Consider the following 18,730-nt stretch of genomic DNA (forward strand, 5'->3'; position numbering starts at 1 on the left):
CATAAAGCCAGCATAGATGGGCCATTAGCCTCCCTGGAAAAGTCTATGCCAGGGTGATGGACATAAGGGTCAAGAGGATAAATGAATGAAATTTTGTAAGTTATTCACATCTTGTTTAATGTGTAGCAACACTCATTCTGAAAACTATGTCAAGCCAACCTAGACAATATTTTTAAAAGAGTAAGTTTAAAATGCAGATGAAAAACTATTGATGTTATCCAACATTGTCTTATGCACTGTTGAGACGGTCCAATGTTACCAATCATCACTCACCCGAACCCCTAAGATGATCAAACCCGACCTGTTGATATCTCCCATTGAAATCTGGATCTGACCTGACAATGTATAACCTGCGACCTGACCCACAAGTTAACACATTGTAAATACACCCCCATCTCTCTCTCTTCATTACATTACTTTTCTTTATTCGTTCATGTTCACATTTATTTCATGTGATAATGTTCTTTTGTCATTTTCATTTGCAATAAAAACAGGAAAAGACAACAACACTAAATATATTTGAATTTTTATTTTAAACAAACTTTTAACTTTTTTTTTTACCTGCATATTTCTTTGAACCACTAGACTATCTCCCTGTAGTCTATAATTTTGCCAGTTGGGGGTTTTATTCACTTGATTGGGAGATTGCTGCAAAAACAAGATATCATCCACCATTGCTGGTTTCAGTTGTCTTTCCCTTCCCATGTCTGCACTAATAAATATCCACTTTACCCGTGAAATTTAATCGACGTAATTTGTTGGTTCTCGAACCGCTGCAAGACTCTCCCCAAGACTGCAACATCTGGCTCCACTGTTTAATGTTTAAGAAGCAGAAAGATTTACTCTATCGGTCCTGGCCAGTCAAGGCCAGTTTTTTCTTCCTCCTGCTTTTTTTATTTTTTGATGCTTTGGTAACTTTCGCCTCCTAGCGAGCAGTTGTTTAACCACGTGATGTTGTGCAGGCGGTTTGGTCTGCTTCAGTTAAGTGCAGTTTTTTAGAAATCCCCTCCAAACAGAATTGAATTCTTTGGACTATTCTGGTGTGAATGCCCCCTTAGCCCCATTCCCACCAAGGGGGTCTGACTCGAGACAGGGTAAGTTTGGTACAGTAACCGTGATTTCTGTTGGGCTTCCACAGCCAACTGTATCCCTACTTAGTATGAGACAGATAGTGATAAATGCATCAGCTATGTAATAGCAGTGTAACACTTTCCTTGATTTCTAACACAGAATAATGAGACACAGAAACAAAGGAACACCAAAATATCTGTGATATATCTAAACATGGCACAGATTGCAAATTCTGGCACTCTTCCTAGTTTTTGCCTTTGGCATCCCACACAAACACACACACACTCAAAATGTTTACCATCTTGTCCTGTACCAAAGTTTTTAAATTTCCATTACAGCCATGAAAAATATCATGATTTTCTGTCTCCACCCAGGACAGCACTATACACAACAGGTTTAAACTAGCAACTGATTATAAGTCACTGCTAATGTTACAGGTACAATGCAGAATTGCGTTGCTGCAGTAATATGAAGTGAAATGGGCCTATCTGATGATGCAAAAGAAATACACAGGGGAAATCACAGTGGTGTAGAGTAGCACTGCTCTGCTATAAAACCACTACGGTCAGATCATTTAAGCTTGAGAGATCTCTGCCACATGAACTCAACTCCATCTCTCCGTCTACATAGGACATTCAACCCTGTGCTGCTTAAAGGCATAAAAGAGTTTAAATTGCCTTTTTTAAACTCTATTTTAAAAATGGAATTTTTCAACTCTGCTCCAGGGAAAAATATCACTTTTATGCGTCCTCCATATTTCATAATAAGAGGATTTATTGGTATACCTAATGTAAAATATTATTATGTTTTTCTGTTTTTTGTCTATATTCTTTCAGTGCTGGGGAACACAGCTGTCATGGCTGTAATATATCTGGATCATAACCTAAGAACTCCAAAGTACATAGCAGTTTTTAACCTTGCGTTTGTGGACCTGTTTGGCAGTTCTGCTCTGGTTCCAAAGGTTCTTGACATCTTTCTGTTTAACAATAACATAATTCCCTACAATGACTGCTTGACATTCCTTTTTTTCTGCTACACATGCCTTTCGATGCAGTCTTTTAATCTGGTTGCTCTCGCCTATGATCGACTGGTAGCCATCATCTACCCTCTGCACTATCAAGTGAAGGTGACCAACAGATTTATGTTATCTCTGATTGCCTCTTTCTGGCTCTTTGCTATTATTGCTGTTATGATTTCAGTTGGTCTTATTACAAGACTTTCAATCTGTAAATCTGTAGTTATTAACAGCTATTTCTGTGACCATGGCCAGATCTACCGTCTAGCCTGTAATGACAATTTTCCCAATGATGTAGTAAGTTTTCTTTACCCAGTTCTTATTTTTTGGCTTCCACTGGTTTTTATCCTGTTAAGTTATCTGTATATTGGCTATACTTTAGCTAAAGTAGCCACAGTTGAAGAAGGAAGCAAAGCCTTTAAAACATGCATAGCTCACCTCTTATCAGTAGTAGTCTATTACACCCCACTGTTGATTACATTTACTTTGATGGAAAAAATACATCCAAATAACAGGATCATAAATCTGTCTCTGACCTCAGTTGTTCCTCCCATGTTAAATCCAATTATTTATGTTCTTCAGACACAAGAAATCAAATTATCAGTAAAAAAATTATTAAAAATTCATGTGAGATCTAAAGTGACAAATAGAAAATCAGTGATAGCGTGACTGGAATGTGGATTGAATAAACATGACATCATTAAAGTGTAACGAAACAGCAAAACTAGAAAACAAGAGTCTGCAAAAAATATGTTGTTGTTTGTATGACACATTTTTATTTTAGAAAATAATTGCAATATGTTATTAAATGAATGGAGAGATGGCGTCCAAATCTCTTCTGGTACATGCATCTTTCCATGTAATCCACAAAATGGTGTGATTTGAAAAAAAAAAAAAAAAAAAAAAAAAGCTAAATAGAATATATCCCATGTTAAAAATAAAAGTAGGATAATGTTTTAATATGCTTGTAGTCGACTAAGGAAATATATTTGACATATTCAGTGTTTCTGTTTATTAAAATGTATTTTTGGGTTTTCTTTGGTAAGTTTACAATAGTTTTTACATTAAACTCTATGCAAACAGTTGTGAGATTATTTGTGTCTCTTCTGATGAGGCTCATACAAATGAAACTTATTATTGCTTCTTTTATAATAAATGTCCTCACCTTTTCATGAAAGATGTTACTTGTATATTCTATGCAGTTTTTTTTCCCCATTTCTTCAAGTTTTATTTGTTTGTTTATTTAAACTTGCCACTGGGCCCTTCCTCTTTACCAAAAAGTCCTAAATATCCCTAATTTTTATAGCTTCCTATACTAAGTCAAACCCATTACATTTCCAAGCTGTAGCTTACGTTAAAATCCTATTTGACTTAAGCTGGATCATATAGCTTTAGCTTAGTCAGCACTAAGTATCTCAAATACTGAGGTATTGAGGTATTTTGAGCAATTTTACAACTCTGGAAAATAGAGACCAATGCTCAAACTGTTCAAATTACCTAAAGAAATTAACTTTGCTTGATGGTTTGTTACCATCTATCTTACTTTTGATGTCATTCCAGAGGTTTTTAGCAGGAGTCAGACCTGGTGCTGGCCATGACAGACTCTGGATATGGTGATCCTCCATCCAGACCTTGGTTCCCCTGGTATGGAGGATTGTCCTGTTGTAATCCTCTGAGTTGGGGAGCACAGTGTTAGCAAAAGAAAGTAAATGTTTTACTAGGATAATCTTGTATACAGCTTTGTTAAGTGCATCTTTCACAAAGACACATCTGGAGATATGATAAGCATTGTGCAGGTGAAGGATTATCAGTCTTTTTCTCATTCAGGCAAGGTTTACAGGTTAGGGGAAAAAAAACACCTATGACCCAGAGATACCTGCTGATGACGCAGAAGGGTTTTCACCTGTCTGGTTGCTCAAAAAGCTCCTGTATTTATATAGTCTATAAAAAAAATAACATTTTTTTTTTTTGCAAAAGATTAAATAAAGTGCAGGGCTAAATCTGTGAAAAAATACAGTGGCATTCAGTTCACTTGTGTGGTGGAGAAGATAAATTTTGACTGTCTTTCTGTTTGGTGTTTGTCCTTTCATAAAGAAATAACATAATATATACACTATATATAAAGACACAAACACAGAAAAAAGAAACCTATGTCTTTATGTAGAACTGATGTGAGCCCCCTTCTATGACAGTGTTTGTGGAGAAATTGAGAAACAATGAAGGGACCACCACAAATAGCAATGGGAGAGGTGTCAAAGAATAACTGCATACTTTCAGAGTTCTTTCAAAGTTTCATCCTTTGCTGGAAAAACACTGAATAATGGTTGGTTAGCCTCCCTGCAAAAGGAGAGAAGGGAGAGAAGAAAGAGAAAGAAAGGGTAAGAATTTAGTTTTTTTTCCCCCTCTTTCTTCTCTTTAGTTATTTTCCCTTTTTTTCTCTCTTCTTTTCTACCAATGATTATAATATTATAGTTCCATTCATTTAGCAAATAACTTGTGAATAAATATAGAATATATAGAGATTTGATATAGAGATTTTGCCTTATCTGGACAGAGACCAGTGTTGTTTTTTTGGATGCTGCAGTGGGAACCCTCAACCCATATAAGGGTAGAAGAGGTTTCCCCCACAGCTAGATGCTACCTCCAGCCCAGCTCAGGGTCATTTAGAAGAGGCTCCAGCCTTGGAACCACCTTTGTTTTGTTTAATATATACATATATATATATATATATATATATATACATACTACCGTTCAAAGGTTTGGGGTCACTTCCCAATTGAATCCCATGGCAAAGTGACCCCAAACTTTTTAACGGTAGTATATATATATATATATATATATATATATATATATATATTTTTTTTTTTTTTCTCTTTTTTCTTTTGTTTTGTTTTGTTTGTTCAGGGAGCAGATCTGACAAATTATTACTTGTCCATTTTAATGATACTTAGACACATCAATATTCATGGCTAGTGGCAAAGTAAGAGTAATTTCCTATAATGTTAATAGGCTATTAAATTTTATTAAACGTAATAAAATATTATCTAAAACAAAAAAAAGAACAGGCCAATGTAGTATTTCTTTAGGAAACTCATTTAACAGATCTTGAACACAAAAAAACTTACGAAAATGGATTATTCTAGTTTACTTTTTATCATATAGGAAGACAGGTTTGTCTTAGTTAGAGGTTATGTTCATGGTAAACCAGTTACTTTCCTGAATATACACACCTCTAGGAAGTAATGTTATTTTCTTTCAGAAAATGATAAAAAAAAATTATGATAATGGAAACAGAAGGGCTGCAGAATTTTGGTGGAGATTTAAATATACATTTACAACCTGAGTTGGATATAAACCTCTTAAAAAAAAAGTCCTTACATAAAAAAGTGAGTGCACTCTTTAAAGAGGCAGGTTAAATATATGGAGAAAATTCTTCACTAATAGAAGAAATTATACACACTTCTCTGCCCCACATTCCCTTTACACAAGGATATATTATTTTGTTACATTTGGGAAGGATAAAAATAAAATGAGTGATTGTGAAATAGGACAATAGACTTAAGCAATCATGCACCTGTCTATCTGTCAACTTTGGTTTACAACCAAGGAACATTACATGGAAATTTAATTCTAGTTTGTCTAAATATTCTCAATTTAAAGAACAAATTAGAAGAGAAATAAATTTTTATTTAGAATTTAATGACAACGACACTGTTTCCCCTCCCTATCCTATGAGATACCTTAAAAGTCGTACTAAGAGGGAAAATTATATAATTCGTGTCACATAAAAAATGAAAAAGACAGATAAAGAAAAAAAAATGACGTGCAAAATAAACCAAAGGAATTAGAAAGACAACACAAGTTGGGGTTAGAGGAAAAGATACTAGAATATATCAAAAGAATTAGGAAAGAAAAGAACAATTTGGCCACACAGGAAATTGGAAATATTTCTTGAAACAAAAGAATTATAAAGTGGATCTAAATCACTGAAAATATTGGCTCGGAAATTAAAAAAAGAATTTGTCAGACAAAAACAGTATAGAGGATTAAACATCCAGAAACTAAACTAATAAAAAAATGGGAAAAATGAAATTCAGGAAGCGTTTGAGCTGTTCCATAAAACCTTAAATTCTAAAATTCCAGGAGGAAGTACAACTCAAACAGACACTTTCCTAAATTCTTTAGAGCTCCCCTCATTAGCTGAAGAACAAAATGAAAAGTTATCTGCTAATATAACTGAGTGTATGACCTCTCTTGTGAATCTGCAGTAGGCAAATTGGTTAGTTACCTTATAAACGTGCCACTTGCCACATGAGGTTCAGTGACCAGCCTTTCAGTTTGGATTTAAAAAGGACCTCTGATTATCACCTCTGGAGCCACAAAATGTGGATACACTTCAACCTCATTAATATAGACCTCATCCTCTTGTGGTGCATTTATTGATCAAATAAAAAAATAGGAAATTTTATTCCCCAGCAAATAACTTTGGTTCCATATAAGGCTGGGTGATATGGCCTGAAAATAAAATCTCATATTTTTTATAACCAAATCCGATTTTCGGATTTTAATCGATTTTTCTTTCTTTTCTTTTACAAAACATAAACTTATTAAAAACATTTGTTTATATAAATGAATGCCAGCAAAAATAAAGCATATAATGTCATAGCTTTTTCACCATATAAATGACTTCATATCTTACATAAAAATATGTGACGCAATGCATCCGTGATCACTTTCCACCTGGATCCTTATCATACAGGATCCACTGCAGAAATAATACCCCTGGTGAAGGTTGTCTCTTAACTAGGGTTTGTGGGTTAAGTTGACTTCTGCATCTCATAGAGAGCAGCATTTCTCACTGCAGTTATATGCACAGCTAAATCCCAGGCGTGAGTGAAGGGTTACTTCACTGAAAATCTGTCAGACAAACACCGTTCTGGTGTGGAGGGAGGACTAAGTCTGCTAACTAACTAACTAACTTCATAAAAATAAATCTCCAGAAATGGAAAATTCGATTTATCAATTTTGTTGATTAATCGCCCAGCCCTATAGTTCCATGTAAATCAGAATTTATTCTAATTTATGTATATAAATTAACATGCCTCCAGCTTATGTCAGATCTCTCCTTATTGAAATTATTTTAGAGGGGAAAGGCCACATTTTTGTGTGAAATTTGATTATGTCCACTTTAAACCTCACACCTATGTATGCCCTCATTTTTTTATTTTTTTTTTTTTTTTTTTTTTTTTTTACATTTTACTGTGTCCAAATAAATTTGAATACACTTCTGTTAAAGAATAAAACCTTAAGGTAAAGTACAAAAACTTAAAGGATTCAACATCAAATCATCATAAAAGGTAGTCTACATGTCTACATGTCAGGTCTGGCATATTCCCAAAAGGAGCTCAACAAACCAAGTAGCTTTTCCTCTGAACAGGTGTTAAGCTCTCTTCTTAGTTTGTACTAAATCCTCGTTCATTTGTTTGCTTATAACATGCAAATTAGCTGTGCAGTCTTAACCTGCCAGTATTAGTTCCCTCATGTTCTTAGATAGAAAGAGTGTTGATCTGATGGCTTATTGAGCTTATGATGCACAATGTCACTGTAGAACTTTTTGCAACTACAGGCTAGAGAAGCCCTCTCATTGTTAAAACTCTCCTAAAGACCCTTTTTTTATTTGATCTGGACTTTGATCTAGCATCAGACTCTTGTTTTCTTGTTCTTCATGTTTAATTGTTTTTAGGGTTTTATTGTTTTATAATTTTACTGCTATTGTTTCTGTTTTTACATTGTATTTTACTTTTAAATGTCTTGCCTCTATATAGCGTTCTACAAATAAAGTTGAGTTGAATTGTGGTGTAATATAAAACAGACACATAATGAGCATGTTTAAATACAGATTCTTAGAAAAGATGGACTTAAAGTCTTGCCTATTTTTGTGTACTCCAAAAAAAAAAAAAAAAGTCACCATGTGACACAGCTGTATTTCTGTTGGCCACCAGCGAAGAGTTTCAAGTATAAATTAGTGGCTTAACATAGAACTTTTCATTTAGTTACACTGCACAGCTGATGTTGATTTGAGGGAGTTCGTTCACAGAAACTTTTGTTACTGTGTCATCTTTGATTATATTTGTATTATGTTATTGGATTGTTTTTATATCCAGTCAAACAGGTATTGATTTTGAATTTGGAAAGGAAAGCCATCATGGTATTTAACATGACATTTGTTCGCCCTGCAAATTTTTACCTGAGTGGCTTTTCCAACATCCCTCATACTAACTTTTACTATGTTTTCTTATGTTTTGTTTACATTGTTACTGTTCTTGGAAATGTTTTTCTTCTCTTTGTCATCTTTCTGGTAAAGTCTCTTCATACTCCTAAATACATGATTGTGTTCCACTTGGCTTTGACAGATCTGTGTGGCAGCACAGCTCTCATCCCAAAAGTCTTGGATACATTTCTGTTTGACAGGAGGTACATTGTCTATGAGGCTTGTTTAAGTTACATGTTCTTTGTTTTTCTATTTGGAAGTTTGCAATCATGGACACTTGTAATCATGGCATATGACAGACTTATAGCAATTTATGTCCCTCTGAGGTACCACAGTATTGTTACTAAAAAGTCTATTGCTGCAATGTTGCTGTTTTCATGGGTGTTTTTGTTGAGCCTGATAACATGTTTGGTTGATCTAATTGATCGCCTTTCTTTCTGTGGATCTTTAGTGGTGCAAAGTTTTTACTGTGATCATGGGCCGATATATCGTCTGGCCTGCAATGATACAATGTTAAATAGTATAATGGCATATGTTACAATTACTGTAGTCATCTGCATTCCTCTTATACTGATAGCTATAACTTATGTTTGTATTTCCATAGCACTGAGCAGGATTGCATCTAAAGAGGAACGACTCAGGGCATTGAAAACTTGCACATCTCACCTGATTCTTATTGCTATTTTCTGCCTACCATTGCTGTACACCAATATAGCTGCATTGGCTTCATACATCCATCCAAATACCAGAATCATAAATTCCTCTTTGACACACACCCTTCCAGCTTTGCTCAATCCTATTATATACTCTTTAAAGACAGAAGAAGTTTTGAATGCTATTAAAAAGCTTTGGAAAAGACATCACCTTTGTAACATAGTTTCAAAATGACCTCTTTATCATTGATGCGTGAAATGTTTTACTACATAACAAGACTATGTAAAATAAAAAGAGTAATTATATGGTACTAGCCACATTGTGTACAGTTTAGCAACTTCTGTGAGCTTCAATTCGCATTTTAATTTCTTATAAGACAATCATATGACAGGGAGAATTGTGAGACAGAGACTTGAACAACATTGGATGTCTTGATGCATGCTGATTTTTATTTTAATATAAAGCATTTGCCTTGTTTTTAAAGAATGTTTTACTCTCATTAGTTGGATCATTTTTCCCAAAGGAAGAAAATTACATATTCTTTCTGGTTATAGAGCTATTTGTGCAAACCTTCTATTGTACACACAAGCTTCTATTGTACTGCTTTAACTGAGATAAAATAAATAAAGAGAACATGTTGCAGGTTCAACTCCCTGCAAGATTCTGTCTTTCTTTTATGCATGCCTGACAGCACAGACAGGTTTTGTTTTGAAATGGGGGAGCTAACTTCTTCCTCTGCACAAACACACAAACACACACACACACACACACACACACACACACACGCACACAGACAAAATAGAATAATATACATATATATATATATATATATATATATATATATATATATGTTAAAACAAATGTTTGCTATCATACAGCTGACATGTACATCATGGTTGCTGTGATATTTTTTACTTTTTATCTTGTTCTGTCCAGCATCATAGCAAGAAATATGATTGTTTGGTTGCCTTGTTGTGCCGAACAAATTTGCTTTGTCTACAGGATCTTGGTGGATAAAGTTTTTGTGAATTTGAAGCCTGTTTTAATGCTTCAGTTTAGCTCTTTATTTGGTTATAACTAAGGAGCGGTTTACACTACAATGTTTCCATGCAAAACACTAAGCTTTTTCTTTTGTGTATTTAAAAAGAAAAGTGAATTTACAGTGGAATGAAAACTATCTCTGTGCAGGGGAAAATGCAAATAAGACCAGAAACTATGTAGTGTGCATGCCAAGCCCCTAGTGGGCATTGAAACTTGTCAATGGTCTAAAAAGATTATTGTCAACAGAACACTACTCATTTTGAAGTTTCACTTAAAGTCTGTTCAAATAATGCTTCATTCTAAGAAAGTGTAGAGCTCACCCAAATAAAAAAAACCTCATCACATTATAACGTGATAGTTTATTGTAAAAACTGCATTATGGGATGTGGTCGCCATACTGAAATATATGCATTGTTTCTTGTATGCACACTTTTACACTTTTACAGTGACAAACACAAGTCAGGCAATAAAGAAGGAAACCTTTAAAGTGGAAATGAAACAGTCAACCATAATAACATGTTTTCACAAACCTCCGCTGAAGCAGAGAACTGTCCTGCTGCGCTGGTTGGCAGCGCTGCAGAGAAAAACCCTCCTGACTCCAGGGTCTGCAGGGGTTTTTTCGGGAGGAAGAACAGACAGAGCAGAAGTCTCATTTCAGTCTGGCAAGCTAGTGGTCCATCAGACCAACAGACTAAAGTCTAAGCTGCTCAGAGTGCTTTTAATTTACCGCCTATAACCTCCAATAATTCCACGTCATTTGTCAATTTTATCCCTTATCCAGGGATCACCACAGCTTGTACAAACCTCCACAGAAACAAACTATTTCTTACCCTGACTCAGCGTTTTCCATGACGTTGAGTTTTCCAAGTTATCCTAAATTCCGTCAACTCTCTCACCACCATCCTGCAGGTTGTATTCATCTAATGCGTTTAGCATGCAGTACTCATTTACTTGGACAAACTGCTTCAAATGCATCTCGGAGGGGGGGGCAAGCCATCACGAACCAACGTAATGCACAATCACCTACTATTGGAAAAAGTACAGCACAGATAATGATCGCTAGTCGTCATAAACTGGCTGATTGAGGCCTGACTTTTAGGTCACAATGGTTACCATAGCAAAACTTTGATAATTAATGCTATAGTTCTGTAATATTTGACCCAAAGTTGAACAGAAGAGGTCCAAGGACTGTCCCCTGGGGGACTCCACAAGTCATGGCCACTCGCTCGGATTCATAGCTGTCGATCGAAACAAAATAACTCCGGCCTTCTAAATAGGACCGCTCCAGAAAGTCCAACCCAGTTTTCCAGCCTGTGCAACAGGATTCTGTGATCTACAGTATCAAACGCAGCACTGAGATCCAGCAGAACCAGGACTGACACTTGACCAGAATCAGTATTCGACCTAATGTCATTTAACATTTTGACCAGAGCTGTTTTAGTGCTGTGATGAGGTCGGAAGCCGGACTGAAATTTATCAAGATTTCCACTTTTTATTTAAAAAGTCATTAAGCTGGTGAAATACAACTTTTTCAGTAATCTTGGAAATAAAAGAGAGGTTAGAGACAGGTCTATAATTGTTTATTATAGAGGCGTCTAGAGTCCTTTTCTTTAGGAGTGGCTTAGTGGCAGCAGTTTTTCAATCATAACAAACAGAGTGTGAGAATTGTTGACGTTCTTGTTAATCATTTCAGATAAATGCAGCTCTCTGGCCTTGCACAGCTCATTGTTAGTTATGAAGGCTTTGTTTGTACAGCTCATAGTGAATTTGAACTTTATTTTTCCGCCATTTCCGCTCAGTTTTTCTGCATTCCCTTTTTAGGCTCATGATCACAGTGGTGTTTCTCCATGGTGTTTTCTGTTTGCTCAAGGTGCTCTTGATTCTTATCGGTGCAACGGCATCCATTAAATTCAAGATTTTCAGATTGAAATAATCCAGGAGTCCATCAACTGATACTGCACTAGTCATTGGTAACATAGCTATGGCCTCCACAAACTTAGTACTTGTTCTTTCATTAATGTACCTCTTCCTAATGAAGGAGCAGGTTGGTTGGACATTCTGAGCGATCAGTTAATCAAACAAAATACAAAAATGGTCAGACAAGGCCGAGTCAGTGACCGCAACAGAAGAAATATCAACACCCTTTGAAATAACCAGGTCCAGAATGTGACCTTGAATGTGGGTTGGTTCTTTTACATGTTGCCACAAACCAAACATGTCCAATATTGAAGAAAATTCCTTGACATTACCATCCATCATGTTATATATGTGAATGTTAAAATCCCCAGTTAAGATGAAAAGGTTAAAATCATTAGAGATAACTGACAATAACTCAAAAAAAGAAAATTCATTAGTAAAATCTGCACAATGTCCTGGACGTCTGTAGATGATCAGAAATAGGATTTTAGAAATGCCCCTTAAAATAAAACTAAGATATTCAAAAGAAGTAAAATCAGCAAATGAAATCTCTTTACACTGGAATGAATCTTTAAATAAGGCAGCTTCTCCTCCCCCTTTCCTCTCGTTTCGACATTTATTCATAAAACTAAAATGAGGGGGTGCTGTTTCATTAAGAACGGTAGCACTTGTGTCTTCTGTTAACCATGTTTCTGTCAGAAAAAGAAAATCTAAACTGTGTAAAGATGCGACGCAATGCATCCGTGATCACTTTCCACCTGGATCCTTATCACACAGGATCCACTGCAGAAATAATTCCCCTGATGAAGGTTGTCTCTTAACTACGGTTTGTGGGTTAAGTTGACTTCGGCATCTCATAGAGAGCAGCATTTCTCACTGCAGTTATACGCACAGCTAAATCCCAGGCGTGAGTGAAGGGTTACTTCACTGAAAATCTGTCAGACAAACACTGTTCTGGTGTGGTGGGAGGGCTAAGTCTGCTGCTAACTAACTATGGAAAAAAATCCAGATTTTCATAAAAATAAATATCCAGAAATGGAAAATTCGATTTATCAATTTTGGTGATTAATCGCCCAGCCCTATAGTTCCATGTAAATCAGAATTTCTTCTAATTTATGTAAATCAATAAACATGCCTCCAGCTTATTTCAGATCTCTCCTTATTGAAATTATTTTAGAGGGAAAAGGACACATTTTCGTGTGACATTTGATTATGTCCACTTTAAACCTCACACCTATGTATGCCCTCATTTTTTTATTTTTTATTTTTTTGACATTTTAATGTTTCCAAATAAATTTGAATACACTTCTGTTAAAGAATAAAACCTTAAGGTAAAGTACAAAAACTTAAAGGATTCAACATCAAATCATCATAAAAGGTAGTCTACATGTCTACATGTCAGGTCTGGCATATTCCCAAAAGGAGCTCAACAAACCAAGTAGCTTTTTCTCTGAACAGGTGTTAAGCTCTCTTCTTAGTTTGTACTAAATCCTTCTTTATTTGTTTGCTTATAACATGCAAATTAGCTGTGCAGTCTTAACCTGCCAGTATTAGTTCCCTCATGTTCTAGATAGAAAGAGCATTGATCTAATGGCTTATTGAGCTTATGATGCACAATGTCACTGTAGAACGTTTTGCAGCTACAGGCTAGAGAAGCCCTATCATTGTTAAAACTCTCCTGAAGACCCATTTATTTGATCTGGACTTTGATCTAGCATCAGACTCTTGTTTTCTTGTTCTTCATGTTTAATTGTTTTTAGTGTTTTATTGTTTTATAATTTTACTGCTATTGTTTCTGTTTTTACATTTTATTTTACTTTTAAATGTCTTGCCTCTATATAGTGTTCTATAAATAAAGTTGAGTTGAATTGTGGTGTAATATAAAACAAACACATAATGAGCATGTTTAAATACAGAATCTTAGAAAAGATGGACTTAAAGTCTTGCCTATTTTTGTGTACTCCAAAAAAAAAAAAAAAGTCACCATGTGACACAGCTGTATTTCTGTTGGCCACCAGCGAAGAGTTTCAAGTATAAATTAGTGGCTTAACATAGAACTTTTCATTTAGTTACACTGCACAGCTGATGTTGATTTGAGGGAGTTTATTCACAGAAACTTTTGTTACTGTGTCATCTTTGATTATATTTGTATTATGTTATTTGATTGTTTTTATATCCAGTCAAACAGGTATTGATTTTGAATTCGGAAAGGAAAGCCATCATGATATTTAACATGACATTTGTTCGCCCTGCAAATTTCTACCTGAGTGGCTTTTCCAACATCCCTCATACTAACTTTTACTATGTTTTCTTATGTTTTGTTTATATTGTTACTGTTCTTGGAAATGTTTTTCTCCTCTTTGTAATCTCTCTGGTAAAGTCTCTTCATACTCCTAAATACATGATTGTGTTCCACTTGGCTTTGACAGATCTGTGTGGAAGCACATCTCTCATCCCAAAAGTCTTGGATACATTTCTGTTTGACAGGAGGTACATTGTCTATGAGGCTTGTTTAAGTTACATGTTCTTTGTTTTTCTATTTGGAAGTTTGCAATCATGGACACTTGCCATCATGGCATATGACAGACTTATAGCAATTTATGTCCCTCTGAGGTACCACAGTATAGTTACTAAAAAATCTATTGCTGCAATTTTGCTGTTTTCATGGGTGTTTTTGTTGAGCCTGATAACATGTTTGGTTGATCTAATTGACCGCCTTTCTTTCTGTGGATCTTTAGTGGTGCAAAGTTTTTACTGTGATCATGGGCCGATATATCGTCTGGCCTGCAATGATGCAACGTTAAATAGTATAATGGCAAATGTTACGATTATTGTAGTCATCTGCATTCCTGTTATACTGATAGCTATAACTTATGTTTGTATTTCCATAGCACTGAGCAGGATTGCATCTAAAGAGGAACGACTCAGGGCATTGAAAACCTGCACATCTCACCTGATTCTTATTGCTATTTTCTATCTACCATTGCTGTACACCAACATAGCTGCATTGGCTTCATACATCCATCCAAATACCAGAATGATAAATTCCTCTTTGACACACACCCTTCCAGCTTTGCTCAATCCTATTATATACTCTTTAAAGACAGAAGAAGTTTTGAATGCTATTAAAAAGCTTTGGAAAAGACATCACCTTTGTAACATAGTTTCAAAATGATCTCTTTATCATTGATGCATAAAATGTTTTACTACATAACAAGACTATGTAAAAAAAATAGGTTAATTATATGGTATTAGCCACATTGTGTACAGTTTAGCAACTTCTGTGATCTTCAATACACATTTTAATTTCTTTTAAGACAATCATATGACAGGGAGAATCGTGAGACAAAGACTTGAACAACATTTAATGTCTTGATGCATGCTGATTTTTATTTTAATATAAAACATTTGCCTTGTTTTTAAAGAATGTTTTACTCTCATTAGTTGGTTCATTTTTCCAAGAGGAAGAAAATTACACAGTCTTTCTAGTTATAGAGCTATTTGTGCAAACCTTCTATTGTACACACAAGCTTCTATTGTACTGCTTTAATTGAGATAAAATAAATAAAGAGAACATGTTGCAGGTTCAACTCCCTGCAAGATTCTGTCTTTCTTTTATGCATGCCTGACAGCACAGACAGGTTTTGTTTTGAAATGGGGGAGCTAACTTCTTCCTCTGCACAAACACACACACGCCCAAACACACACACACGCACACAGACAAAATAGAATAATATATATATATATATATATATATATATATATATATATATATATATATATGTTCAAACTAATGTTTGCTATCATACAGCTGACATGTACATCATGGTTGCTGTGATATTTTTTACTTTTTATCTTGTTCTGTCCAGCATCATAGCAAGAAATATGATTGTTTGGTTGCCTTGTTGTGCCGAACAAATTTGCTTTGTCTACGGGATCTTGGTGGATAAAGTTTTTGTGAATTTGAAGCCTGTTCTAATGCTTCAGTTTAGCTCTTTATTTGGTTATAACTAAGGAGCGGTTTACACTACAATGTTTCCATGCAAAACACTAAACTTTTTCTTTTGTGTATTTAAAAAGAAAAGTGAATTTACAGTGGAATGAAAACTATCTCTGTGCAGGGGAAAATGCAAATAAGACCAGAAACTATGTTGTGTGCTTGCCAGGCCCCTAGTGGGCATTGAAACTTGTCAATGGTCTAAAAAGATTATTGACAACATAACACTATTAATTTTAAAATTTCACTTATAATCTGTTCAAATAATGCTTCATTCTAAGAAAGTGTAGAGCTCACCCAAATAAAAAAAACCTCATCACATTATAACGTGATAGTTTATTGTAAAAACTGCATTATGGGATGTGGTCGCCATACTGAAATATATGCATTGTTTCTTGTATGCACACTCTTCTACAGTGACAAACACAAGTCAGGCAATAAAGAAGGAAACCTTTAAAGTGGAAATGAAACAGTCAGCCATAATAACATGTTTTCACAAACCTCCGCTGAAGCAGAGAACTGTCCTGCTGCGCTGGTTGGCAGCGCTGCAGAGAAAACCCCTCCTGACTCCAGGGTCTGCAGGGGTTTTTTCGGGAGGAAGAACAGACAGAGCAGAAGTCTCATTTCAGTCTGGCGAACCAATGTAATGCACAATCACCTACTATTGGAAAAAGTACAGCACAGGTAATGATCGCTAGTCGTCATTAACTGGCTGATTGAGGCCTGACTTTTAGGTCACAATGGTTACCACTGCAAAACTGAGATCCAGCAGAACCAGGACTGACACTTGACCAGAATCAGTATTCGACCTAATGTCATTTAACATTTTGACCAGAGCTGTTTTAGTGCTGTGATGAGGTCAAAAGCCGGAATGAAATTTATCAAGATTTCCACTTTTTATTTAAAAAGTCATTAAGCTGGTGAAATACAACTTTTTCAGTAATCTTGGAAATAAAAGAGAGGTTAGAGACAGGTCTATAATTGTTTATTATAAAGGAGTCTAGAGTCCTTTTCTTTAGGAGTGGCTTAATGGCAGCAGTTTTTCAATCATAACAAACAGAGTGTGAGAATTGTTGACGTTCTTGTTAATCATTTCAGATAAATGCAGCTCTCTGGTCTTGCACAGCTCATTGTTATAGTTACGCAGGCTTTGTTTGTACAGTTCATAGTGAATTTGAACTTTATTTTTTCCGCCATTTCCGCTCAGTTTTTCTGCATTCCCTTTTTAGGCTCATGATCACAGTGGTGTTTCTCCATGGTGTTTTCTGTTTGCTCAAGGTGCTCTTGATTCTTATCGGTGCAACGGCATCCATTAAAATCAAGATTTTCAGATTGAAATAATCCAGGAGTCCATCAACTGATACTGCACTAGTCATTGGTAACATAGCTATGGCCTCCACAAACTTAGCACTTGTTCTTTCATTAATGTACCTCTTCCTAATGAAGGAGCAGGTTGGTTGGACATTCTGAGCGATCAGTTAATCAAACAAAATACAAAAATGGTCAGACAAGGCCGAGTCAGTGACCGCAACAGAAGAAATATCAACACCCTTTGAAATAACCAGGTCCAGAATGTGACCTTGAATGTGGGTTGGTTCTTTTACATGTTGCCACAAACCAAACATGTCCAATATTGAAGAAAATTCCTTGACATTACCATCCATCATGTTATCTATGTGAATGTTAAAATCCCCAGTTAAGATAAAAAGGTTAAAATCATTGGAGATAACTGACAATAACTCAAAAAAAGAAAATTCATTAGTAAAATCTGCACAATGTCCTGGACGTCTGTAGATGATCAGAAATAGGATTTTAGAAATGCCCCTTAAAATAAAACTAAGATATTCAAAAGAAGTAAAATCAGCAAATGAAATCTCTTTACACTGGAATGAATCTTTAAATAAGGCAGCTTCTCCTCCCCCTTTCCTCCCGTTTCAACATTTATTCACAAAACTAAAATGAGGGGGTGCTGTTTCATTAAGAACGGTAGCACTTGTGTCTTCTGTTAACCATGTTTCTGTCAGAAAAAGAAAATCTAAACTGTGAGAAATTATAAATTTATTAACTAACAGTGACTTCTTGGACAGAGATCTAACATTAAGTACAGCTAGCTTTGTAAAGTTTACACTGGTCTCTGTTGTATTCTGAGTTATACAAGGTATAGTTAACAGATTAGATCGATTCACCCCACAAACTGACCGTGTTCGATTCCATATTTTACTAACTAACACAGGAATCCTACTGGGTCCAGGCTTGATCTCAGAACAGCTGTCAGTAGTAGCAAAACTACAGCAAGGACCCTGAAAGCATCATGGCATGTTATCTTTGTTGTGAATTCTGCTGCTGCTCTGGGAACCTCCTGCACATCCTCCCGTGCCCTGCTCTGTCAGGACAGATGATCTAAGAGGAGGATGAGGAGGGGGAGCCCTGTATTTCTTGGTAGATGGTGGTCGCTGGGGTTCAAACCGGGATAGAGACATCCTTTGAAGACCTTAGGTGATGTGGAGAAGAGAGTCTGGTGAGGGGGGAGAGCTGGAAGTTGATCGCATCTCTGCTGTGTCCTTCGCTCTTATCTGTGCACTCATGTTTGGGGTTGCTGTCCTAACAACATGACGCAAGTGTGCATTTAGATAAATGCCACCTTTATAATGTTTATGCTGCATCAGCGTGATATCAAAATGACCCTCTCTTATAGAGGGTATTAAAATGTTGACGGTTCTAGCGTTAAATAAATAATAAAAAACGAAGGTAATATGTAATAAAC

General features: G+C 35.6%; 3 protein-coding genes across 3 annotated transcripts; all 3 read left to right on the forward strand.

Annotated features, from left to right (window-relative positions):
- Positions 1 to 1,771: 1,771 nt before the first annotated feature.
- LOC121654604 (olfactory receptor 146-like) lies at positions 1,772 to 2,755 on the forward strand. Its single transcript, XM_042008819.1, has one exon. It carries the CDS (start codon positions 1,772 to 1,774, stop codon positions 2,753 to 2,755), a length of 984 nt encoding a protein of 327 aa, XP_041864753.1.
- Positions 2,756 to 7,460: 4,705 nt separating this feature from the next.
- Positions 7,461 to 9,245, forward strand: LOC121654605 (olfactory receptor 1-like). Its single transcript, XM_042008821.1, has 2 exons — positions 7,461 to 7,503; positions 8,251 to 9,245. Exons 1-2 carry the CDS (start codon positions 7,461 to 7,463, stop codon positions 9,243 to 9,245), a joined length of 1,038 nt encoding a protein of 345 aa, XP_041864755.1.
- A 4,945-nt stretch (positions 9,246 to 14,190) lies between these two features.
- LOC121654606 (olfactory receptor 51F2-like) lies at positions 14,191 to 15,144 on the forward strand. Its single transcript, XM_042008822.1, has one exon. The coding sequence runs from the start codon at positions 14,191 to 14,193 to the stop codon at positions 15,142 to 15,144; it is 954 nt and encodes a 317-aa protein (XP_041864756.1).
- The last annotated feature ends 3,586 nt before the right edge of the window (positions 15,145 to 18,730 follow it).

The sequence above is a fragment of the Melanotaenia boesemani genome, chromosome 15 (genome assembly GCF_017639745.1).
Source record: "Melanotaenia boesemani isolate fMelBoe1 chromosome 15, fMelBoe1.pri, whole genome shotgun sequence".
Classification (NCBI taxonomy): domain Eukaryota; kingdom Metazoa; phylum Chordata; class Actinopteri; order Atheriniformes; family Melanotaeniidae; genus Melanotaenia; species Melanotaenia boesemani.

Bases quoted from the DNA above. Each gene is read 5' to 3' on its own strand.
- LOC121654604 (XM_042008819.1), top strand. From the start codon at position 1,772: ATGGAATTTTTCAACTCTGCTCCAGGGAAAAATATCACTTTTATGCGT.
- LOC121654605 (XM_042008821.1), top strand. From the start codon at position 7,461: ATGTCAGGTCTGGCATATTCCCAAAAGGAGCTCAACAAACCAA. The intron at 7,504-8,250 runs GTAGCTTTTCCT...TTTTATATCCAG, and splicing joins AAAGGAGCTCAACAAACCAA to TCAAACAGGTATTGATTTTG.
- LOC121654606 (XM_042008822.1), top strand. From the start codon at position 14,191: ATGATATTTAACATGACATTTGTTCGCCCTGCAAATTTCTACCTGAGT.